This window comes from Sprattus sprattus, assembly GCF_963457725.1.
Source record: "Sprattus sprattus genome assembly, chromosome: 16".
Classification (NCBI taxonomy): Eukaryota; Metazoa; Chordata; class Actinopteri; order Clupeiformes; family Clupeidae; genus Sprattus; species Sprattus sprattus.
In genome coordinates, this window is record NC_137914.1 from 18,172,110 (window position 1) to 18,198,193 (window position 26,084).

Here is a 26,084-nt window from a genome sequence, read left to right on the forward strand (position 1 = left end):
TTTGCCATGGGATGAATAGGAAAACTCTTTCTCTATTCAATTTTATCTCATGACAGACTGCACACTGTACAGCCTTTGTCAAAATTGCAATGAATTGCTTAATAGAAATTGTGCAAGGGCAATACGTTTAACCTGGGTTGCTAACAGTATTTCCCAAGTTGTTAATCTAGTTGTTGTACTAGGTTTGGCGTAACTTCATCATGCAACCAAACATTGGGAACATGTATTTGAACGCATATGTATGTTAAAAAAATAACCATTTGACCTACAGTATAACAGTAGGTAGTTTTGTTTCTTCTGTAAAGAGATATTCCCTACTGAAGTTTCTAAACGAATCTCGGTCCTTAACTGGTTTGGAATCTCTGAGTCAGATATTGGATCCTCACAAAGTCAGTCAAACACGACTCACAAAAACTCATTAGGATGTGCAGGGCAGGAAGAGAGAGAGAAGGTATGAGTGCAGTCGATCTTCTCCGGCTAGCTATCTTGTATCTTGTGTATTTTAGACATAGATGTATTGTGACAAAAAGTGTATGATGGTTCTACCAGAATGATCTTCCACTGCTCCCTCAGGTCCTGGCGGTCAGAGACAGTAGTATGTCCTGCTTTACCCTCTCAAACTGTGCACTGTGCTCAAGGGGGAAAGGATTTAAAAGACGTCATTACGGTGGGAGTGACCCACATGCTTCATACAGTGTGACCGTCCCCACGTGAGAATCCCGCTGTTGTCAGGAGCTTCTGGAAACTCACCAGTTGCCCCAGGATGTAACCCGACCCCCCCTGGTCTTTCTTCGAGTGCATGTTGCCAGGGCTTCTAAAATAGAATATGGTCAAATTTTATATTTTCAGGACACAGAGACTGTCTCGTGTGGTTTGACATTCAATAAAGATCTTTGACAACAAACAAAAAAGTCACAGTGTGGTACCTTTCTTTAATTGTGACACATTAAAACAATAACAGTATACTGTTTCTTATAATATGATCACATGAGGTACCTTTCCAATGGAGCCTCTATTTCGGGTGCTGAAACGCTATACCTCTGTCGGAGGGTGTCAGAGTGGAGAAGGCGGCGTGTAATACGTGATTAGAAACAGCTCTATTTATAACGAATCATACGGTCCGCCATGCTCCACTCTCTCCTCACGCACAAGGACGAGTTTGAAAGGACACACACAGCATGCCTCGCTCTCTGGACACGTTGCGCTCTACCAACGCACTGTACAGGGCTAAAGCTGGATAGGAGGCTGAGGAACAGGAGACCTGCAGAGGAATCTACAGGTAGGCCACATGACAGCACTTGAAGGCACGAATGATCATTCATTTAAAGAGTTACTCAATCACACGCATAGGCCTTATGGGATATGTTAGCAATATCTTTATGTTTTGTCTCTACATTCATGTCAAAGGTCTGGCTGTGACAACAAGTTTGTTTTAAAAAAATAACACTGAAATAAAGATTTATTTATGAACACTATTGATACATCAGCAGAATAATGAATGAACAGAAATGACATGAAAGTGTGGACAGGTTATATGAAAGTTTTACTATGAATGGCAAATCAAGAAAATTGTTTATTTGACAATAGTACTGTATAATTACATGGAAGTGTTCAATTGTTTAATAAATAGTATTGTTGCCAACAGATTATATCTGATTTGCATGCTTATTTTTACATAGAAGGTGCTTGTAGTATTTTATGAACAATATTTATTATTTACAATATTCAAATGAATATATCACAATATCAATATGTATGTCAAAGGCAGTCAGGTAGCTTTAGCCCTGTTTTTTTTTTTTTTTTGCACTGCATACCTGATGACTGTACAAGTCAAAGGCATGCTGGTCATCTGGAAGACATGAGGACCTATCATATGATAGGTCTACCTGGGTGATAATGTCAAGGCCATATAATATATAAGGACAGACACCCCAATTGATGATGTGTTTCACTTTAGCTCTTGTCTTCATGTACAAGCAGAGGGTTTGAGAGGTGAGTTACTGGTGTTTAGTTCATACTTTGTTTAGTTTAGAATTACCATTGTTGAGTTGCACTCTGCAAAACAGGAGCATGTTAATGCTAAAAAGATTGTATTGTATTTTCTGACTATGATGCATGTGACAAAGACACCTAAGTGATAGAAGATTGAAATATGATGTGTTAACCTGAAACATGCACACCTCTGATGTCGTTGATGTTTTTATCGTTACCTTGCAGACTATTGAGGCTAGAGAATCTTCCCTCACCATGGATGACATTGAGTACAGCGTCCACATCTCAGAGAAGGACTGGGACTCTTTCTTCCGGGAGTGTGAAGAGTGCGATCTCCTTCCTCCAGTGCTGGCTGGACCGGATGACTCCGGAACGAGCGACATTGACGACTTGAGCTGCCACCTCTCACACAGGGCACCACGACCGGGCAGAGACATAGTTCGGCCGGACCCGGATCCAATTGATGGACCCCCGGACTGTGAGGGGTCACCGGTGGAGATGTACCTGAACAGGTATGGCCTGCGCAGTCCAGACTACGTGCTGTCAGGCAGTGAGGACGATGTGCACCTTGAGTCAGTCAATCTGTTTTTCGAGCGGCTGAGGAGTGCGACTACTGCTGAGCAGTCTCATAGAAACCACCCCACTGCTAAAGGAAATGTAAAGAGAGACCAGGGCAATCTGTGCAGTAACGGGATAAACATGGATGATGAATATCCACCAATCAGTCACCTGCCAAAGGGTCCTCTCGGAGTGAAAAAGGATCAAGACGCCGTAGGATCAGATGATGTCAGGCCAAAGATTAAGACAGACTCTGGACATTTTGCCAAGTACGCAGGTATTCAGTCCAAAACTGCAACAGATTGGTATACCCGTAGCATGGAATTAGCAATCAGTGAGGAGTGGCCCATGAATCCACAGAAATCACATGTATGGAAAGATTACAACAGAAGAGATACATCCCATAATAACTTTGCCATGGAGATGGAGGTGCAGCCTGCCCATCTGGGGTCATTTGACACTGGGGCAGCCTTGAGCTCAGACTTGGCCACCTGCAGGAATGGCACAGAGATGGTGCGGGGGGATGATGATACGTGCAGCCAGCCTGTGCTTAGGAAGAACTCAGAGCAGAGAGAACCATTGCCAGGCCAGGGGCAGTCTCCTGCTTCAACCATGCGCAGGAAGAAGAGAAGGAAGAAGAGGATGAGCATGGAACCTGTGGATCCAGAGCACATCCACGAGTGTCAGTTCCATGGCAACCTTAGCGAATCAGACGAGGACAGACATGAACGCAGAGCAGAGATGGACAGGGAGGCACGTCTGTTCGGGGATTTTGGCACAGTCAAAATAGCCGACAAAGGCAGCGATCATAAGCGGCTGTCACTCCAGCACGTGATTGAAAGCTTCTCAGATCACTTGCCAGGACAGGCAAACTCACGCACATGGAGGGAAAGCATTACAGGGCCACGAGAGTTATCTGCAGCTGGAAACCAAGCTGACGGTGTTGACTTACCTAAGGTAGCGCCACCAGGGGCCTGTCATTCTCAAACTTTGAAGACGATGGAACCAAGAGGCAGAAGCACGGATATGGCCAATGGAATGTGCTACGATAAGCCATTATCACCAGTAGAGTTACTTGTGAAAAACAGCTGTAAATCTCCTGAGACACCTATGTCAGCAAATGTCAAAGAGCAGATAGAGTCCCCAACGCTCACTAACAGTGTGTCGAAAAGAGACGAGAGTGAGGGTGAAGGTGATAAAGTGACAGGTAATTTGCAACAAATCAGCATTCAGTTGTTGGAAGCAGAAAAATCTAACCAGGTGCCAGTCTCTCATGCATGTGTTGATGTAGTAGGATCAAGTCCTGAGAATGGACTGAAGATTTCACGTAGGCCTCCAGAGACTCAGAGAAAGACAGATCTACCGCTCTCTCTAAATGCGTTGGAAGCGGAAGGAAGGCAAAGTCATTCACCAACACCACTGGCACAGATCCGATCACCCCCAGACTCAGGAAGAACTCTCCCACTGGATTATTCAGCATCGATACCTAATCCACAAAATGGCATCAGACCCAAACATACTAAGAAAATTGATGATTCTGAACAATTACAAGAATCAATTTCAGATTCTGGCTTGAAGAGGAATGAAAAAAGTAATCAAGTGGGCCCTACATGTGATAAAGATAATTCATTTGATGTTTCTAAAGCATCAACAGAGGCCACCATGGCCGGTCATAGTATCAGAAATGCAAACACTTTGAAAAGCGTGCAACCTGAGAAATTCAGTCAGAAACCTACTAACAAAGACTCTCCCGCCATCAGTGACACTGTGTCACAGGCAATGCCATTGGACGCTCTAGGAGTGCAGGCTCAGACAACGTTAGTAGATAACAACAACAAGCCCTGTGCACTGCCAGCACATTTAAATGTCCCAACAACTGCCGAATGTTCTCCAGGTCTGGGAGAAACAACCAGTGACAAACAGATGCAAATGAAGGAGGAAAGTGCTGAGGGGCCAGATCAGAGGCCTGATAACACCCGGAGCAAACAGATCATTACATATCCTGCTGCAACAGACCCCAAAGATCCTGCTCCTAGTAATGACTCACCCTCCAAAGAGGCAAGCACTGAGGGAGATGACATGCCTCAAATGTATAGAGAGAAGCAAAGCGAAACGTCTTACCAACAGTCAACAAAAACGGACTTAATGGTTGGGTCAGACGTCAAGTCATTATGTGATTTATCAAAGTCTAGTGCAACTGATAAGGATGTTGTGGTGTATTCTTCCTCTAATGCATTTAACAACGCTGGTAGTGACACCCACAATGACATGAGCATTGCGACCAAACCTGCTACAGAATGTAATTATTCTGGCAACAATGAGTTCCAGAGGTACCCAGCTGCCACAAATGCTGTGGTGAAAGAGCCCTGCAAGGCTGTCTCAGTACAATCCACTCTTAACAGGGAAGTGTCCCGACCTGACACAGATAAAGACCCAAGTATACGCTCCGCACCCTTTCCTGAAGAGGAAAGTGAGGTGGCCATACTTGAGAAAAAGGATGTGGATGTAGTCACCCATGAGCCTCCCCCAGTGTTTGCCATGTCTTCCTTCTGGGGTGAGATGGAGAAACTGACCATTGACGACATCCTGCGCTTACGCTTGGTCAGCCAAGGCCAGCATCCAAGCATCCTCCCCTCGCCCGACAACGGCAACTACGCCGAGGCCTCAAATGCCAGGGACTCCGGCTACTTCACACACGTCGATGACTCCAGGCCAGATCGCTCCAGCGGTGACATGTCCACCATGTCTGACTTCGACGAGGAACCCTCACTACTCCAAACTGAAGTGGTTCCAACGCAAGAGGGGGATGAGGCTACGGCTAACTCCGCCGACGTCTTGTGGGTTAGCGACCCGGATTCTGTCCTTGCCAGTGCCGAGACCGACGACGTGGTGGTGCTCAGCACAGAGACGGCCATTCCTCAGTCTCGTTTCGCAGAGCAGCAGTACTTCAGGAAGATGTATAAGAACATCAGCGTGCAGAACCTCAGAGCCCTGGAGAATCAGCCTCTCAGAGAGATACTGAGGAATGCCTCTGTGCAGTCCCTTATGTCACTGGAGGGTGACTCTCCAGACCCTTTCTACCACATAGACACGTCAGCGCATTTCTCTGATGACGAGTCAGTGGATGGCCGTGGCTTCTTCTTCTCAGAGATGATAGAATTTCTTTTTTGCAATGACGATGCCGGATCCTCAGATTCAGAGACAGAAACCCTGATATCGTCTCACATTGAGGGCACCTCCGTCCCTGAGACCTATGATCACTTCTTCTCTGAGTTTGAGGCAGTCAACCTCTTCATCCCAAAGTCTGAGAGATCTGCAGGGTCAGATACAGGTGACATGTTGCCCATTTTCTCCTGTTCTCGTTCAGCCAACCGGAGCCATCAGTTCCCCGAACTGTATGACAATTTCTTCCCTGACTCCCCGACGCAGTCAGACGAGGAGGAGGAGCCAGAGCACTCACCTCCGATCCGCGTGGTGTCCCGATACCACAAGGAAGCAGCTCTGCACAGCTCCACTGAAACCAGTGCCAGTGACTCCAAAAGCACCTTTTTCTGGACCAACCCCCTTTCTCTACGCAAGGTGCGGCGCACCGGCCTTGCATTCCCCTTCAATCAGCCTACCCCCTGGTCACTGGAGACCTGCAAAAGACCGATCAAGCCAGTCAACGTCATAGGCTCCTTCCCTGACCCTCTGTTGTGTGACCTTGAGAGCCGCATCTTCAGGAAGCTGGCCGAACAGCAGCGGTGTCTTGAGCTGGAAACAGCTCTCGCAGACCCCCGTAAGGATCCCTTTTTTTCACATCATCATAAGTATCATACGCATGGAGTTCTCAAGTTGCTCTCTTTCCCGTATTATCTCAGTCATATTCCCAGCAACAGATCTCTAGTAATGCTGATACTTTGTGATGGCAACAGGGTATTTCCCCGGTACCTATCACCTTTATAAATGGGCTGTTGGCCATTGGTCACATTATTTGTTATGATGTGTTGAATAATGAAATCATGTGCAATATAGCAATCACGGTGTCACTGTGCTTCCTCTCACATAAGCACAAGCACCTTGCATCTGATGTTTGCCTGTGCGCTTCTCTGTTTCCTCTTCCCTACTGTGTTTCCGCTTGACTCATTCAGTTTAGGTCCCTGGGAATAGTGACTCTGAGCACGTAGTGTGCATGGGTTTGGTGCCAGAGGAATGGCAGTACGTGAGTGTCCATCCACTGCCTGTTTGGCCAGCACCTTCAAGTCACTGTGTGCCAGGAACGAATCCCACATTGATCTTGAGGTGGAAGTAAAAATAGACCAAATTCCCAGCCACTACTTACAGTCTCTCAGTGACCTGTTGGCCATGGTCTTCTTCTACAACTCTGATATGTTTTCCACTTTGTATTGATACAAGTTCTCAAGGGTGGACTTTGTTCAGTTGCTTGCCAAAACCTAAAAGGTTATGTTTATGTGGCCTGGAGCACTTGTAGTGGGCCTCTGGATGTGGTCCCAGGTGCAGGGCATAATCAGGGGCCCAGAGTCTCAGCACAGGAAGTCTGTCTCTCAGATGGGAGGTAGTGTGCAGCTGTTGTGAAAATCCCACTGATCTGTTCCCAGATCCCCTCACCGCACCCTCTGTGGTCGCGGCCCACATAATCTCCAAGATCCTTTATGTCAGGGTGTCTCCAGTGTCCTCTGGAGCTCATCTCATAGCTGTTCACTGGCATTGTAATTTGGCCCAGCCTGAAGAGTTTCAGAGGGTAGGACGATTCCCATAGGGAAATATACCTGGAAGTCAGATTAGAATGCCGAGCCATCAACCTCTGTATTTCTATATGCATGTCCATGAACAGAGATTGGTGTGACAATGATTTAGTAAGTTAGATTCGATCCTCTGATCCATTTAAGGCATGCTTTGTCTGTGTTGAAGATGAAATACTCTAACAGATAGTGATTTACAATTAGAGGTAAATGGGCAAAATTATACACATGATTTACTTACAGAGAGTTCCTCCATTCAATTATCACCTCTTGTTTTTTCCAGGGATAGATGCCCCCCTGGTTCCCTTCAGGCAGTCAGACATGTGTCTGGTCTGCATTGCGTTTGCCTCTTGGGTCTTGAAGTCTGCCAGCCCCCAAGGTGCTGACACATGGAAAGCTGGTATGTGTTTTTACTGTAGATATACCTTCCTCAAGCCTCCTTAGCGCTCACTGTTTAGTCTAGACGTTTAATTAAATCTCTCAGAGGCTAGCATAGCCATACAGTATAACTATTGTATATAACAATATGAATTACAAATTGGATTTAAGATTTGGATGGTGATTTTTCCATTCCCAGTTAATGAGAAGTAGGGTGGTACAAACAGCTCTTCACAACAACAGGTTTACTAACTCTTCTTTTTCTTTCTACATCTGCACAGTTCTACTGGCCAACATCAGTGCTCTGTCTGCTATCCGATACTTGCGGAGATATGTCAGGGATGATGCCAGCGGAGCCAAAGCCTTGCGTCAGATCCAGTCCTGAGTAATCATGTTCCACTGCCTATCAGGAGCACGGCCTCCCATCACACGCAGGCCGTACCAGGCTCCATTTCAGGCAACCTCCCGCTGCTCTTATCCACTCAACTGGACTCGGAATTGGATTTTTTTTTTGCAGGTCATACCCTCTAACCGTGTAACAGTTTGTTTGGTATGACGTATGTAGGAAACATATGCATGTACTACATTTATAGTACTTACATTTATAGTGTTACACATGTATATCATAATTTAAGCACAGTTTGGAAATGAAATTATAATGTGACTAAGGCAAGAGAGATATATCATATCTCCTTCAGAATTTTGAGTGCCTGGAAAAATTATATGAATATACGTATCATATATATGTGCCAAGTTAATGCACTTGCAAAACTTAAAATGACCAAATACATATCCCATGGAAAGATGTATATTTTTGTAGAAAAGAGGATATATATTTGTACTTGCTGAAGAAAGTTCTAGTACTGTATGTGTTCATAGACATGGATGTTCATTGAAAGTGTTATGGAGGGTTCATTTGCTTTAATGAGTATAGAATATTCGCTAAGCACTAAGCTTATGGTGAAGGATTGTGAAGGCGTAAAAGTGAAGGAGTAAAAGAATGTAATGTGATGCAAATGGTATCCTCTATGAAAATTGAAAGTTTTCTCAAGGAACCATGCACCTTAATATGGAGGCTTTTGTTCTGTGGCATACCTCATTATTAGAAATTAAATAAGGTTGCTGCTTGATTTTATCAGGTATATGTTGTGGAAATGTATCTTTAAAAAAAAAAAATAGTACTGGTCTCTACATTTCTTTGATGGAGTTGAAGTTGAAGTTTATGTTTATTGTTTTCGTTCGAAAACAAACCTTGGGGTGTGACACAGTTTCCAAGTTTCTCCAGAAGAGGGCGACACAAGACTGGTAAAAACTTTAACCTGAAACACTCTCTACAGCAGGGGTCCCCAACCTTTTTTGCACCACGGACCGGTTTAATGTAGGATTTTTTTTCACGGACCGGCTTCAAGGTGTAATTTTCCACCACTTGTTAGTCATGTCATCCATTCATATATTCATACCCGTGAGGCAAGCGCGAGTTTGATAGAATGGAGAAACTCATATACAAAAGCTAACAGTAACGTGAAGTGGCGTTAACTTGCGACCAACACCATTGTATTACGAATGTTAATGCATGACAAATACAACTCACCATAACGCTGAATCAGTGTTTGGTCTCCATGTGCTGAAGCAGTTTTGAAGGCTTCATTAGTTTATTTGCTATCTTGTCGCCACAAATTATACAGAGCGGACTTGGTGCGTGAGAATCAACTGTTGCGATAAACCCGTAATTTAAGTATGACTCGTGGTATTGTCTGTTAAAATAAGCTTTCTTTTTTGGAGGTCGTAGGCTCCTCTTCTGGCTCCTTAGTGGGCCTTTTCACCTTTGCAAAGAAGCTCTCCAAAGATTTTAGTTTTGTACTCATTTTCGCTAGTTTCGCTATTTTTTGAGTGACGTATCACGTGAACGAGACAAGCGTCTTGACGTGACAAGATGCACAGGCGAATATTACGTCCTAGAAAAGCCAGTCGTCTTTCAAAATAAAACACCTTTCAGACGCTAATAATGAATACAGCGGACATTCTATAAATTATTTATTCTTTCTGCGCGGCCCGGTAACAGATGCCTCACGGACCGGTACTGGGCCGCGGCCCGGTGGTTGGGGACCACTGCTCTACAGTATCCCAAATTTCAGGTCAGTGATCCACAGGATCTTCTGTGTTTGAGAGCACTTATCTCAGTGTATTGAAGCAACACTATGCAACAATTTGACCTTTTTGAGGTATGGTTTTATAGGCAACTGGTCTTGGTACCATTTTCAAATTAATTTTGATAGCATGTGGTCATGTGAAGGACAGATAAACACCTGTGTCTTTCCCACTAGCCATCCAGGATATGCACTATGTTGATCTGTGTTCAGGGCTGGAACACCTGGCGAAAATGGAAAAAAAGCTTACACAACATTACATTGCCAGCTATACTGCCAAAAGACACCAGTTATTGTGTTGGCAAGCTTCTATCAGTGAACAACTGGGCTGTTGGTGGTGATGCAAGGTTTTTTCATGCTTTTTATGTAGTTAGCTTGCTAGTTTTGCAACATATCTACCTATTACTGCTTCAAAAAGCTATAATCCAAAAATAAGTGCATTCAGAGTGGATTAGGTTAGTATGTGAGCGTCTTACCCTCCGCCAATGCAATTTTCTTAAATAATTTAGATATAGTTTACCTCAGCTTTCTGTTTTTTTTTAATGTATCTATTCTATATCTATTTGTTTGTTTATCTAATCATTAGAAACATTTAAAGAAGGAGTTTCACTTAACTCAAACAATAGCATACATCATATTTATTTGTGACAAAAAAAATAGTAATAGTAAAGACAAAACATAATATTAATAATAATATGGAAAATATTGCATGATGGTTAGAGTCCTTGTTTGAGTAGAGTATTTGGATTTAGCTGATAATGCAACAATAAATGCAAATCTATTTGACTACTTTGCAGGTAGGCCTTGCAATAAATAATGCTAACCAACAGATGGCGATACATGCCCATGTCGATGTGCAACTGGCTAAGAAAAGCGTGAAGAAATATTAGGTCCATCTAATGTCATATCAACAACAGAACAATGTGTATGACTTAAACACATTTTTTATTAAAAAATAAATAGAAAACACAACAAACTTAAGTAACAACCCACACATCAACATCATTTGAGTAACAAATTCAAAATGCTACAGTTTTTTTTTATAGGCAGTCGAAATGTCTTGTAAACACAATAAATAGCTAACTGTTGTAGCCTGTAAAAGGAATGCTATCTTTACAGATAAGAAGAGGACATCAGTGGGGTCTAATTGGGTCTACATATATCAAATATATAATACATAATCAAATAACAAAGTTTAAAAAAGGCTCAGCATACTTGCTGTTCAATATTCATAAATAACCATCTTTACAAATCGTAAGAAAACAACCCCAGACAAAGGAATAACAACAGTGCACTGACAAATATCACTGAGAAAGAAAATAACATCTCAAGCGCTCAGGAAGAGTATTTACATTTTCAACACCTGTTGAACTACGGCAAAATCATTTTTAGCACAGCGGCACCCGTGTCAATGTACAGCCTTGAGGTGTCCCATCATAAACATGACAGAGTTTGAAAGATGAGTTCGTGCAGTCAACATGTGCTGGCACTGACAGACTGGAGTTTGGATAAGAGTCTGAAGGGAAACACAGGCAGACCGAGAGATAGAGTGCGGGCCCTTGCAGCTGGACGCTGGTGCTTTGACAGAGCGGACGCCCGGCTGCTGGGATTAGTGTGCTATGCGAACACAAGTCCAGACGGGAGGCTGCTCATTGTTGCTTTTTTTATGACCATCTCGCCTGTGTTGCCATGGTGCTGCTGAGCCCCGGGGCACAGAAGTCTGTCACTGTCCGGTGTGGCAGAATTCCAGACCGGGGTTGAATCATCCCGTTATTGCAGTCATATTCCCAAATGTTATCGTAGTCCATTTCCTGGTCATCCGGCTCAACAGGCTCAAGGTAGCAATTTTCATCTGTGGGTGTGGAAAAGAGTAAATATGACAGGCTTGTCATCTTCAACTTCATAACTTCAGTGTCAAGTAAACTATATGTTGCCAAGATTGAGTATTGATGGTTGGCCCTGTTCCAGATCATTTTTGGCATTCTTTGCGAAGGCATCCAAACCTGTGATATGGCATGCCTGGGCTAATCCCTTCTACCTTTTGCAGTCAGAATAAAAGTGAAATGAAAATAACCTCCCTTCCCACACAGCATTGTGAAAAACACACATCTCTGGCTCTACAGACATAATTTTGTCATATCACATAACAACATCATCATGTATGTGACAGTGAAAAGCTCATTGTATCCAGCCTTTGATTAGTGCAAATACTGACTGTAGGTCTGCTGAAGCATGAGCTTCTCCCTGTCTGCTGAACTCTAATGTTTGAATGTGAGGCAGAGCCAGCAGTGGCTGGGCTACTGCAGTTGTGCTCTCTAAATCATTGGGGGGGGGGGGAGTAATCCTGTCCCTCACTGCTCTTCCACTCAAACGACACCTGCATTTCACTGCGGAGCGGAGGGCACTGGAGGGAGCGGAGTGGAGACCGGGGCTCGATTTCACACAGACACCTGCCACTCCACCGCACGGCCCTGCCCCACCACGGAGGCAGAGGGGTCTGATTCATGTTCATTGGTGGGGGGTGGAGACTACACCCTCACACTTTCCACTAAGTCTGCGTATCTGTGGTGTGTGTGTGTGTGTGTGTGTGTGTGTGTGTGTGTGTGTGTGTGTGTGTGTGTGTGTGTGTGTGTGTGTGTGTGCGTGTTGGAGAGAGAGAGAGAGCAAGAAAGAGCTTCTGGACACCCTAAGACTTTCATTACCGCATGCTGTATACATGTGTGTACTTGTGTGTACATACAGTATCTGTGTGTGTGTGTGTGTGATTGTGTGTGAGCATGTGAGTATCTCTGTGGGTGGGTGTTTGTTTCGGCGTCTGCGTACATGCGCATGTGTCCATAAAGGTCATTCTAAAACTATCCTGGCTGTTCTATGTGTCTTAGACTGAGCTCTGCACACATGCTCTGTGAATTGTCACCACAGATATCCTTTCCACTGGGCAACTCATTTACCCATGAGATCTATGCCACAAGTATGTCTCTTCTGAAGGAGCGAATTAAGTTTACTCAAACATACAGTAAGTGACCATCCATTATGCCAATAAAAAAAACAAGTCACTGACTGGTGGAAAACCTGATAGTACCATATCCTATTTCCTGTACTTTATTAAGTCAGAGGCTTCTTGAACTTGCTTTTGTGTTCAAGTGGTCATACTACTTGTGCACTGTGTATTGAATTACTGGAGTCTAACAGCAGTTGAATACACCATTGTGACTCTGACACTATAACTGTCACATTCCTGGCATTCTTACCTGGGGAGTAGCCGTATGTGATCTGCTGGGTCTCCATGGCAGCATGGGATGGGAAACCTCGCTGTGAAGAAAGGACAAAAGAGCAAAGAGTCTACTTAGCAAAGTTAATAGCAGCCTGCTTGAAAAGATCTTATGCCAGTCTGCTGGAGCAGAGGCGGGTAGAGAATAGCCCTCTTGGGTATTCCATGTCATCCGCTTGGATTTGCTAATTAGCAACATGAAGAACACAGGGGTGTAGCTACTGTAAGGAGTAAGGTTCTGCTGCCTAAGAGAAGTTGGAGGAACATTCTTGGCAGGATATTCAGTTTCTGTGCCTAACGTTTCCTAGCTCTGCATGAGTACAGTGTATCTGAGTGCAATGGGCAAACCCACCCAAGGCGAGGGGAGGCCTCACCTGTGGCAGGCTGCTGTGCTCGGGCACCGTGTTGGGCATGGGTAGCATCTTGAGTCTGGAGACGGCATCAGCGCGCTGCTCGCTTCCCCAGTGGCTGCTGCCCGCCTCCTGCTCCGGTGCCAGGCTGGCCCTGGTCCTCCTGCCCAGAGGAGGGGTGCAGAGGCGGAAGTTTGAGGGCAACAGGGGTGGGCACTGCTGCTCAGTGGTGCTACGCCAGGATTGCTGTTAGACAAAGAGGGAATAGGATCATCACATGAGCCAGTCACATGAAGAATCAACCTATGAATCACATGGCACATGTGAAAAAAAACATTCTTTCGTTTTATGTGGTGTTTTTATGTGGTGTTTGAGATTAACTGCTTGTGCAGTGTTTTGTAAATAACGCTACTGAAGAAGCGCACGATGGTGTCGTTGGGTGTCGTCTGGATTAACAGAGGGGCTATCATGCTCCCAGTTCCCTCGACCTTTCAGCACGGGAGAGCTCTTAATTATGCAGGCGGATCAATCAATTAGTAATCAGGGGCGCTGGGGCCCTCGAAGAGAGAAGCCCGCGTCAGATCTCCGGCGCTGTTCTTGGGGTGTTGGGTGGCCGCGGGCCGGCAGTGTAAAAAGAGAGTGCAGATCTGGTGTCCTGACCCACTTACCGTCGGCTTTACATGGCTCCCCAACGGGGGGTACCCGCCAGGCGTGGGGGGGTCATCGTACAGGGGCGACAGGGGCTTTCTGGGGGGGGCACACATGTCCGAGTGGCGCTGGGGGTGGTTGGAGAGGTGGTGGAACTTGAGGGAGGACTGCGGCGTGCTCCAGCTGTTGGACTGAGGACAGAAGAGAGGAGCACTTTAGTAAACAGTGTCTCACATTTCAGCGGAGCCTTTTAAAGTGTCATTCTTCACTGTCTTAAGGGTAAATCCTCTCCCACTCCCAGCGTATTAAATAACAAACTACTAATAAAGACTGAAAGCTGTGATGACCTTTTTGATTCAAAAGGATCCTGTCTTCACAAGTGCAATGATTCAAGCAAAGTGTTCATCTGCGTTATTTGACATGACAACTGACATGGACTTACCTTAATAAGGGGGGCCTTCTCGACACGTTGGAGGGGGCAGTTACGGGTGACGGAGGTGTAGGGCATGTTGTAGACGGGGGACTGGATCACCTCGGAGTAGAGGTGGGAGGAGCGCTGGGGCGAGGAGTACCGCAGGGACAGCGGGCGGAGGTCCGGGTGAGGCCTGGTGTGAGAGGAAATGCTGTTGCTACGGCTACCCAGGCGGGCGGAGTACTGCGTCTCGGTGGAAGGGGGCCGACTGGAGGCATACTGCGGGGATAGGACAACAGAGAGGCTTGTGAGCTAGTGCAGGTGGGCACAGCATCAGCTTAACAGATAGGGCAGGACAAGGTGAAGGTGAAGGTGAAGGCCACTTTAATTGGTGCTACCCTGCAGGATAATAAGAACCTACTCCTACTAAACATGGCTTTGGGCATGGGTCCATCTGCCGTGAATTAATTGGTATCGCCCTTTCAGTGTAATCAACAAAAAAGGAGGACACCATATGATACAACCACAGAACATCAAAGGGATTTTGCAATTCTGGTAATGGTGTGGTGATTGTGGGCGCAACTGATTACTTCATCTCTCAGATATCTGAAAGGGATCATGGGCATTCACTTTGGTGTGGTGTTAGTCAGTTTCATCATAATATTTGAGTTTGTCAAGTATGAAGGGCTGAAGTGTTCCTCCGAATTCAGTGACAAAGCTGAACAAAAAAAGGGCACGGGCTGAACCACAGTTAATGATTAACTCCACAGCTTCTTGCTAATCTGTCCTGCACCTCTTCTCATCAGAAAAACAAACAAACACAGCCTCTGATGCCAAGAACTCAAAAGAAAAGGGAGACAGCTCGGGCCACCGTGACCTCACGTACACACACACACACACATACACACGCACAGAAGGGCCTGCTTGTTCTCTGAACTCCCTGGGCTCTTTCTTGTTTCAGGGCATCAGCACATTCTCCTGCCCTCTCGTTATCGCGGCGAGATAAGATGTTAAACTCACACAGAGGGGCTCCATGTAACCGGGGGACAGGGGATTATCCTCTCCGCTGGGAAACGGCAGCTCGTGGGAGCCCCGGCCATTGTGCCTCAGCGGCTCAGCCGGGCCGTGGCTGTGGCTGTGGCTGTGGCCGCTCCACCTGTCAAACTCTGGAGCCTGGTAATGACAGGGCGTACACACAGTCTTAACTTCAGAAAGTCATTACACCACACCAGGCATTATAGATGGATCACAATAAGATATTTCATCATAAAAGAGAGATAGGAAAGAGGTTTTACATCAGAGTTTTAGGGATGGTACTGTACCTCTCTGTGGGTTGGTGTGTAGATGATATCATAGACGGGGGGAGGGGGGGTTACGATTGGCACATCCGCAGACTTGAAATGCTGGATCCAGTCATGAAACTCCATCTTGTCCAGACACGAGACGATAATGGGGTTGATCAGCTTGCCTGGCAACAAGAGCAACAAGAGGGTACGTCACGTAGGCGCCTTTACACAGAAAGGGAAAAGGGACTCTCCGTCTCTAAAATAGCGCTTTGCATCATGGTTGAGAAAGTAGATACTGTGCCGAAACACGTCATCAGAGTTTCGTTTGATCACCTGAAGGTTTGGTCTTGGTATATTTAGGACCATGTTGTCCAGTATATTGCATACCTTCGATCATGAACGTGTTGGGCTTGACCTCCTGACAGGGTGTGGTGACTGTGATCATGTTCAGGGAAAGTTTCCCCTGCAATAAAAAGCATGAATGTTAAAACATTGCCACGAATGCAATAAATACCTTGAGGAATTAATGGTGCATTGAAATTAGCTCAACTCTGTAAGCCATGAGAGATTTGGTTGTACCTTGTAGAAAAGACGTTCACTCTCCCCAGACAAGAAGATCAGTGTGTCGGGGTACATGACCAGGAGTCTCTCACTTTTCTCCTGTGGAAGACAAACAGAGATGTTTGTGAATGTTTGTTTCAAGCATGATACCGTTGTGGGAGAATGCTGATGAGTTTCTCTCATGACAGGCTTGTAGCAGATTTTTGGAAGAGCACCAGGATCAAGTTAGGACCAGTTGAGAGTGATGCCAAAGGAGCAGGCCCAATATCATGCCATGAAAGCATGCTTACATTAAACAGAGGTTCACTTAATAAACAAAAGGTGCAAGTGTTATATATTGGAGATAACATCATAGGTGTTCCTATAGCTCAGTTTGATTGGATGACAAAGGCACACAATGGTGCTCACAGTGTTGTGGACAAGGTTTGATTGATTCCACCTACACACATGAACATGACAAAAAACCTTTTGTTGCCATAATGAATTCTCATGCCCTGGTCCATATCATGTTTGCATTGATAAGAGTCCCCCAAGGGTCTAAACTCTAAGTGGAGATATATCTTTGACCATGAGAAATGCAGCATTGCTCCCATGCTCCCAGGGAGAGGGGTGTGCTGCCCTGTAGTCCTGTGTGGGTGTGTCTGACAACAAACAGCTGTGAGGTGAGTCAAGTAGCAACGTGAGCGAGGCAACTGGTTTACACACCCTCTGCACAAGCTTACACGCTTTCTCACACAACACCAATACATAGACAGACAAACACACACATACACACAAAGATAAACTATTTCAACTCCCTTTACAAATAAGTATTTAGAGGTTTCCGAGAACGGAAGCCATTTTGGCCGTACTTATGTGGTCTGTTGTTTTCACAGAGTGGAATGCCAATAAACAATGAGAATGTGGTCTGGGGGGGTAAAAAACATCGTTATACAGCCCTTTGGAATTTTCATTTTTCCTGTGTACAGGAGAAACAGAGAGTGGTTGGTGTCTGGGACCCTCCCCCAGACACACTGTTTAGACACACATCATACTCTTGGCAAGCTGACGTCAAATATGCATCGCTCACGTGCCTGTTTTTCTTTCCCTCTTTACACTCCAAACTGTTTGATAACAGCCATGTGTCATACCCTACTGGGAAGTTACAGTAATAATCCTTAAGTCTTGGGGTCACGATACTCACATAAGAGACCAGACACATGACTCAACTCTTGTCAAATAATCAAACGCTGTGACGTAGAAGTACCAGTGGCTGACTAAGGACTAAGCTCTTACGCATCATCTGCCATTTCGAGAAAGCACAATCACACACAGAAACAGATTAGGATCTGGTTTTACCTGGCAGGGCAGGTGCTGTATCATGACTTTGGTCACAAAGACGATGTTCCCCAGGCTTTCTCTCTGGGAGCCCTCCCACTCGTAGATGGGCTCGTTGCTGATGGAGTTCCTCAGCGCCTCTTTCCCCTCGCCGCCATCTTCTGTGCTCTGGGCCTAAAGGCAGAAGAATGGTGCTTCACGATTAACAGCATGACAGATAAATCATAATCGTGATTGCAATATTTTTGTAACTTGACCATAGAAAGTCAGAAGGCAAAGAAAGCATCTTGAACTCAAGTGCACTATGTCTTGCAACAGGTCTCTGAAGAAAGCTGAGCCTGAGTAAAACGGTTTAAAAACCAGTTTTTGTTTGGTTAACCTCTGCGGTTGCAGTCGTGGTGGGCGTGGACTGAGAGCGGAAACACTTCCTTTTCAGATGTGGCTGCTGGACTGACCCAATCCCAGCCCCTCCCAGCAAAAATCCCCAGGCAAAGACAACTGACCCAAATGACTCACCACGGCTTAAGTGAACACTTCCTGTTATTACAACTACTCACTAGTCCTAACCTCTCTCCATCCCATATAAATCAGTTCAAAGGTGTGACAGGCATATTTTTTCCACATTACCTTTAAGTCTGCGTATGTCTCAGCTGTGATAGGTGCTCCTCCGTTAGCCTCAATCTGCTCTTTCAGGAGCCCGAACCAGTTGTCCATCTCTTTCTGGTTAGCGCAGTACACGATGATGGGGTTCAAGCTGACACCTAGAAAAGGTCACAGAGGTCACAGACTCAGGGTTAAGGGGTCGCAGAGGGGAACATGCCACATGGGCCTCCTACCGTGCGGTTGACAGTTTGTTTGATTTAGCTTAACTTTGCTTTCTTTTTCTGACAGGCATCTCGCATAGAAGTTTAGCACACAAAGCCAAGACTCCATTTCACACTTCATTTGGATATTCCGCCTACAGAGACTTTACAGATGGCTGGTTGAAATTCCAGTTCAGTCTTTCTAATTGTTCACTGAACATCACTTCAACCAAAGCCAACCCCTTATCTTAACCTTAACCATAAGTTGTAGTTTTAACAGATAGATTGTTTATAATGTGAGCATCTGTAAACTGAATAGGGAACAATCAAAATACAGTGTGACTGATTATTAACCTTAATCATTTTATATAACTGTCAAATACCACAGACATAATGATAGGGTGACATATTTTAACTTTTGTTACGTAACAAATGACGAGTCAACGTTGAAGAAATCTTCACAGAACATCATATTACACAATGAAAAGTTGACGTTTCTAGCATTGGAGCTACACCTTGAATGCCTTCACAAGCAGGACCTGGAAACTCCCAAACCCAAATACCAGAGCTATCAGTGCAGATATCTTTCCCCGGCCAGCCCAACTTTGTCACTGACGGTAAAGTCTTACACCGTGCTGTGTTATCTTTTCTTACAAGTATGTCGGCCTGCTTTGTTGAGAGAGGCCTGTCATACCGTTCTTAATTTTAGATGTAGATAAAGAATGCCCTTTATGGTGACATTTTTCCAACCATATGGCGAACGCTCTGAGAACTAATATCGCGTTAACAACTTGTAAATGTTTTATGGCTGTAGCCTGTTGGCCTTTCCACTTCTGTGTGTGTTTCTTTTAAATAACTTTAAACGTTTTGATAACTCTTCATGTTGATGAGGAAGCTGTAGAGCAGTTTTGTAATGGCCAGGTAGTTATTGCACATCAGTTCCAAAGGGATATTTCCCCGGGGGAATTACTGAAACAGAAACAAAGCTGGAGGGCTTCCAAGGCATGAGGAAATGTGTGTCTTCCCATAATTTTCACACAGATTCCGACCTGACATATTAGTCTCACCAGGCATCCTGGGAATACAATGTGGAACATGGAGCTCCTTCTCATCCAACCTGTGAAAGCATCTTACTCAATCTAAAACATTCCTGTTTTTAATCTCCAGAAACTTCAGGTTGACCATGTGCACAAAGAAAAAAAGAAAAACCCTCAGGAGGACAAATATTAACTGCAAACAGTGGGCTGTGAAGCTGCCCCGAGCCTTGGAATGCATAATGGCTTCGCCATGACATGGAGAGGCCTGAGCAGTGTCCGCTCCGCTCGACAGCTGAGCGGCTTCGGGTGCACCTGTCAAATAACAAGGAGGGCCTTGAGGGAGAGTTTCACCCCTCTTTGACCGCGGGCAAATGGAGGCTCCTCTAGTTAGTCTTGGGGTGGGCAGGGGTGAGTAAGGTCGTGGTACTTTTTGAATCACTGGAATGTCTCAACATAGGAAGCGGCTAAGGTTGTAAATAGCGTGCCTTTTGAGTTTATACTCTTCCTATCTAGACTATCTAAGCCTGAGTTCGGTTACCCCCTGCTCAGACTGTGAGGACGAAAGGGATCGCAAGGACTTAGCAAAAGACAACACTGTGGTCTAGCAAGTGATACTGACTGCTTGTTGAGTAATGCAAGTCAGAGCAAGACTGAGGGTCCAATTCGAAAGCTAAACCTCTTTTCCAAGCGACTGTTTGGGGATTAAAATTAGCACTTTGGATTTATTTCCTTGCCAGTGTTTAAATAAACAAAACTGAATCATGCTGGTAATCCAGATAGCGCAGTGTTATCAGCATCAATCAGAACAAGCAGCGCTTGTCGGGCTATGAGCAGATCAGTGCCTGCACGTAGCAGGAGGGCTTACTTACCAGTTATCTGGAAGGCAAATTCCTGTGGTTGGTTATAGCTGCTGCGGCTCGGCACTTTGCGCAGGGTGAGCTCTTTCAGTGGGAGAGTCCCCTACAGTCACAAAACACACATACTAATGGTCAAAACTGAACCAATGTTTCAAGATTTATTTTTCTACTGTACTGTCTGGTAATTCCAAACACAGTCAGTCATTCGGGTAGTTCATTCAGACACAATAAACTGCAATCACTGCAGTTTATTAATCTAGTAATCTACCCTCCCACCTATCTTTTGACATATTGCACAATGTTTGTCTACACTTAAATATTAAATCGGTGATTAAGGACTGATGTCTCTACTGCAATAAAACCGGGTGCACTGTAAAGTGTGTTTACAGTCTACGGAAGGGTTGGCAGGGAGAGATCACAATTGTATGCTGCATCAACATTATTCAGAGATCATACTTCCCACAGACATGGGTCTGAGTCATGTCTTTTACGACCTAAATTGTGGTTGTGCCTTGCCCTTCCACTGTGCTATATGGCTATAAAAAAGGGTGATTAAGTGTTTGAGTTGAGGACTCACCTGGTAGGTGAGTCCACTGCCGTTGTTAGACAAAAAGTGGAGGTGAGTCTGAAAAAGGTCCAGAAAACAGTCATGCACATCCTGTGTGGAGGGAGAGAGAGAGAGAGAGAGAGAGAGAGAGAGAGAGAGAGAGAAAGAGAATCACGTTAGACAAAGCGTATTTTGTGCTGACTCTGCCTAGTCCACTCAATTCCCTCCAAACACACACACACACACACACACACACACACACACACACACACACACACACACACACACACACACACACACACACACACACACACACACACACACACACACAAAAACACACACTGAGTAAATACAATTAATCTGCTGAGGTATCCACCCATGTCACACCCATTTTGATCATTTTTAAATCTCACAAGGCAAAATTGGCATGCATAGATATGAGTGTATTTTTATCATTTCAATGTTATCGCTGAAGACGTGACTTTAATTTCCCTAAAGACTGCACATGTCCTTGTTGTCAGGTGACTGACTTATTAATTATGAAATGATTATGAGTGTATTATGCCTCAGTCTGAATGCTATCCTATGAAGCATACTAGTGAAAGGGACAGACAGTGATTTATGAGTAGCAGCCCACTTCCTTTCATCTGATAGCGCAACCTCTGAGCCCTTTTGGTGGCCAACAATGTCAAGTCTTTGTACTGCTAGTGTTAGGAAACACTTCCTCCCTGCTTGTATTGTCATGGTTCTAGTAACAAAACAATATGTTCCCCTCTATGACTTCAACCTGCCAGGTTTTTACATTAAACTTGTTTTTTTCTTTCTGCCTCTCTCTCTCTCTCTCTCTCTCTCTCTCTCTCTCTCTCTCTCTCTCTCTCTCTCTCTATCTCTGTCTCTCTCTCTCTCACTCCCCCTCTCTAACCATCAGTGGAAGGCATCAGACAGATAAAGGATTCCCACGCTCCAGAGGCACTGAGCGTTGTCTATCATGCGGTGCATCAGAGACACGCTCCCTGAGGCTGCTCTCAGAACACAGCTGAGTTTCACAACACCCTCCTGGCCCCGGCATGTTCAAACATCGACCCACGGTCACCCGTGCTCTGACACCCCTTGCTCAATTAATCACCCCGTCACGCGGCCTTGAAAACTGGGTTCTTACAGCTACCTGCATCCGGTGCCCGCTTGTTTGTTTTGTTTCGAGCTTGAACAAAAAGGGTGACTAACTTGTTGCGCTGCCCAGGAGAAAACCCACAAAAGTGCAATCAGTAATAATGTGACAGCGAGTGAATGTTCAGGTGGTTGCAGCTGGATTTCATCACAATGTAATTACATTGGTGAGTAAGGTATCGCAGGAGGTGGATACACGTGGACTCTTACCTGGCAGTGCAGGAAACGGAAGCGCACTTTAGAGCTGTGGATCATGCGGCCATAGTTCTTCACGTTGATGCTGCTCTTCTTCCAGCCGCTGGCGGGATCATAGGGGAATGGCGGGTCCCATTTTATCTTATCTATCGACTGGAGGTCCTTCTGTGTCATCTCCTATGGTTGGTCAGGAGAGTTTGTAAACATGCACATCACGTTGAAAAACAGCACATTAAAAGTGTCATTCCTAGGTAACAAGTGGAGAAACAGTCTTTGCATTTACCTTTCTGGGGGTAACTGTGCAGAGGATGTTGATGATGCTGTTGGACTTCTCCTGGCCCTCTTGGGGGTTCTTCTTGCGGAACAGCTTGCTGCTGCATAGGGGCAAACCAGGCATCTGTTAGCATGAAGCCATCCCTGTAGGTTTTTTTTAGCTCAGTGCAGCATTGTGGCACCATTACAGTTTCAGGTTTGAGTGATTCATAGGAGCTTCTCAGGGGGCAAATACAAACATGAAGTAGGGGGCTAAGCACACAGCAATTAAGCCTGTCAGCTGCCTGATCAGGGGGCTGGACAGTATGAAGATCCCTCTGACACTGAATAGCTTCCTATTCAACCCAAATATGACTTGTCTCCTCCTACACTGGTTAAGACGGCCATTGTGAGAATCCTGTTACCACACCCACTCCACTCTGGCCATTTAACTCCGCAGAACAATGGAGTTTATGTTTCAAATCCGACGCTTGTCTAGTGAAATAAGGCTTGAATGTCATCTCTTGTCACCCTGTGACCCCCATTTGTAATCATTAGTGTCAGATCTCTATAATGAAGCCCTTCCTGCACATTGATAAGGGAGGAAGTCCAGTGCGACTGTTCGGAATCGCTCCCATCTCTTTATCCTCCTGTCTCCATTTGAATGCGATTAGCATAACAACACTGGGCTCATTCACACCAGGCGATGCAGTTAAACATCCCAGGCATTCTTTTCTCTTTAGTTTAGTGATGAACGCATTGGAATCCTAACCATGCGAACAATGAGAGAAGAATGCTTCTAATAGACAGGTAGCTGCTCGTGATATAGTAACACCACGTTTGACGTTGGCATTTATTGCACAGGCCCTGGCCTGGAAGGTGGAGAGAATCGGAGGAGGCAAGTCCTCTCAGCAACGGGCAGGAACTAAGAACACTGATGTCATTGTTCTGTGCACAAGAGCAATTCACCTGCACCCCCCACAGTGTGTGTGTGTGTGGGTGTGTGTGTGTGTGTATGCGTGTGTGTGTGTGTGTGTGTGTGCGTGTGTGTGTGTGCGCACAGTGTGTCGGTGTGCGTGTGTGTGTGTGTGTGCGCAAATACTCAAATGTGTGTGTGTCTGTTTGTGTGTACTTCACTGTGTGTGTCTGTAATTGTGTGTGTCTAAATGAATGTACGTGTGAGTGTGTGTGAATGTATGTGTGTGCACTTCAGTGTCTGTGTGTGTTTTTGTGTGCAACCCTGCCTTTGTGAAAGAGAGAGGGCAGGTGAGAAAGACGTCCAAGTTACATGTTGGACTTCTGCCCTGTGTTTTCATTTAAAATAGCATGGCGCTGTGAAAGGGAGATTTCAAACTTTAACAGACTGGCAGTGAGTGTCTATTACAACTTAAGAAAGACAACCCAGGAGTCACAATGACCTCTGAACAGGGCGGTTAAAGAAAAACATTCACAGGGATATTACTCTTTACCTCTCATGCTGAAGTTATGCCAAAAGAATACTATTATTTCAGGAAAGAGTTTAACGGCTTTTATCCGTACCAATATTCAGACTTTACAGTTGTCCACTTTCTGATATTGTCAACATAATCAGCCTGAAAAACTCTTTAAAACCTCCCCTATACTACAGTTTGGAAGTCAAATCTCTCTACTCGTTTGGTACAGTATTTAACAGAGCAATCTCTCAGCACATCTCCGTTTGACCAGTGTCAGAAGTGACAACTCCCCTTAGGTAAAGCATGACAGGGCTAGTTCTCGGAAGCTGGTCGACTACTGGAATGTTCACCAAGTGTGCAAACTGTACAGCGGCTTTACTAAACTCTCTTGCCTGTGAAGCCCTAAGAGCACAATAGGACAATGAAATCAGAGGTGCCATCAGCAAAGACAGAAACACCACACAGAAAATAAACACCCTTCGAGTTCCAGCGTTTCACCACGACTGCCAGGATACGCATGGGAATGTCAACTACTACGGCAAGAGCTACATTCCTCTCAGCCAGGCCACCCGTCTACACTACTCTGACAGCCCCCATAAAACTAGAACCAGTACAGAATGAATGAAAATAGTACACTACAAATCCTCACATGGAGACCCGGCCAATAGGCTTCAAACATTCAGATCAAAATCTAGAGCTGAATTGGACTGAGTTATCCGACTGATATAGAGTGAGCTCTCCTGGGAGCTCCGGAGCCATGTGGCCAGCTGAAATACCCAACATGACTGCCCCTGCCCCTTACCTGTTCCTGCGGATGAAGCTCTTGCTGGAAAACCTGAAGTTATGCTGGGGAACACATGACATGCTGCTCCCCATTTTTGCCTCTCTGTGAGTCTTCGGTCCTTGAAATGGCGTGTATCTGTGTGTGTGTGTGTGTGTGTGTGTGTGTGTGTGTGAGTGTGGTCTGTCTCTGTGTAAGTCTCAGTCGAGGCGTGTAATATTCCCTCTGTGACGTCCTGTTGTAATCCAAGCCTTGGCTCTCTGGCTGTCTCTGTCTCTGTGCTCTCGCAAACGAGGAGAGGCTGATACTGAGAGGGGAAGGCTGCCTGCACAGGGTTGTATAGCCTGCCTCTGGGAGTGTGTCAGCAGCCAGAGGGGGGTGTGGCTTTGCTCAGAGATGTCTGTGTGTGTGTGTGTGTGTGTGTGTGTGTGTGTGTGTGTGTGTGTGTGTGTGTGTGTGTGTGTGTCTGTGAGGGCAGGAGCCAAAAAGAGAAATCGGGGGGGTTAACTGGGGGCCCACACTTCACACTTTGCGTGGGATCTCACCGCTAAATCAATCCTCACAACAAAGACAGGGGGTCTGCCCCAGCGCAATGTTTCACACCTTCCACTGGGCAAATGGCACTCATTTGAATGTTTGAAGAGCATCATGAAAGGCTATTAAGTCCGAATTGAGGCTTCTGGAGTCAGTCAGCTGGGGAGTCACACGGGCATGTCTGGACATGAACTCTTTTACTACGTCAGAAGGCAGATTCTATTTATTGTCATCTTAAATACCTAGGTAATAATTGTTCCATTTTGAGTTTGATTTTAAACATTTGCACATCTTACTCAGTGAAATAAGAAAGTAATTCAATTTTTTAGCTATGGTAAGAAAACACTGTTTCGTATGAAAAGACCATAAAACTATTTGGGAACTGAACAACATGATTCAAAATGAATCTCAACAGTGGGGGAAAACACCTCAACAAAATGTTTCCGCTACCCAAGAAGGAACAGCAATGAGATTCAAGAGATACTCGATGAGTTCTTGAGAAACACCGTGTGAACCACAGGTGATGAAAGCCAATTGATTCCTTTCTCTTGACACATTCAGAGGAAAAGATACAGAGAGAAATCAATAAATAGAGAACTTTATTTATTTAAAGGGAAAGGTTGCTGTAGCGTTTTACAAAAATGACAAAAAACACCCAAAATTAGGGACACAGAATTATAACATATATCAACCCAACTACTGCTATACTAGATAAATAGAAATTAAATACAATTACAATTTTAAGACAAGATATTGTTATTAATGTGCAAATTAAATGTGGAATGTGCATTATGCATGGCCACTCAGAGGAGGAGT

General features: G+C 45.1%; 2 protein-coding genes across 3 annotated transcripts; one reads left to right on the forward strand and one right to left on the reverse strand.

Moving 5' to 3' along the window:
* Positions 1-1,142: 1,142 nt before the first annotated feature.
* Positions 1,143-8,810, forward strand: perm1a (PPARGC1 and ESRR induced regulator, muscle 1a). Of its 2 annotated transcripts, XM_080854162.1 has the most exons (5): positions 1,154-1,279; positions 1,958-1,992; positions 2,218-6,328; positions 7,576-7,692; positions 7,952-8,810. In XM_080854162.1, the coding sequence occupies exons 3-5, from the start codon at positions 2,248-2,250 to the stop codon at positions 8,053-8,055; spliced, it is 4,302 nt and encodes a 1,433-aa protein (XP_080710288.1). In that variant the 5' UTR covers positions 1,154-1,279; positions 1,958-1,992; positions 2,218-2,247; the 3' UTR covers positions 8,056-8,810. The 2 variants fall into 2 exon arrangements, with proteins under 2 accessions (XP_080710287.1, XP_080710288.1); XM_080854161.1 differs by lacking the exon at positions 1,958-1,992 and having other exon boundaries at positions 1,143-1,279.
* Positions 8,811-10,817: 2,007 nt separating this feature from the next.
* On the reverse strand, positions 10,818-25,020 carry plekhn1 (pleckstrin homology domain containing, family N member 1). Its single transcript, XM_080854531.1, has 16 exons — positions 24,756-25,020; positions 22,552-22,642; positions 22,284-22,445; positions 20,937-21,017; positions 20,372-20,462; positions 18,290-18,423; positions 17,684-17,836; positions 16,364-16,444; positions 16,172-16,247; positions 15,821-15,966; positions 15,519-15,671; positions 14,529-14,777; positions 14,107-14,277; positions 13,463-13,684; positions 13,069-13,129; positions 10,818-11,669 (listed from the first exon to the last, which is right to left on the reverse strand). The coding sequence occupies exons 1-16, from the start codon at positions 24,827-24,829 to the stop codon at positions 11,482-11,484; spliced, it is 2,133 nt and encodes a 710-aa protein (XP_080710657.1). The 5' UTR covers positions 24,830-25,020; the 3' UTR covers positions 10,818-11,481.
* Positions 25,021-26,084: the final 1,064 nt, after the last annotated feature.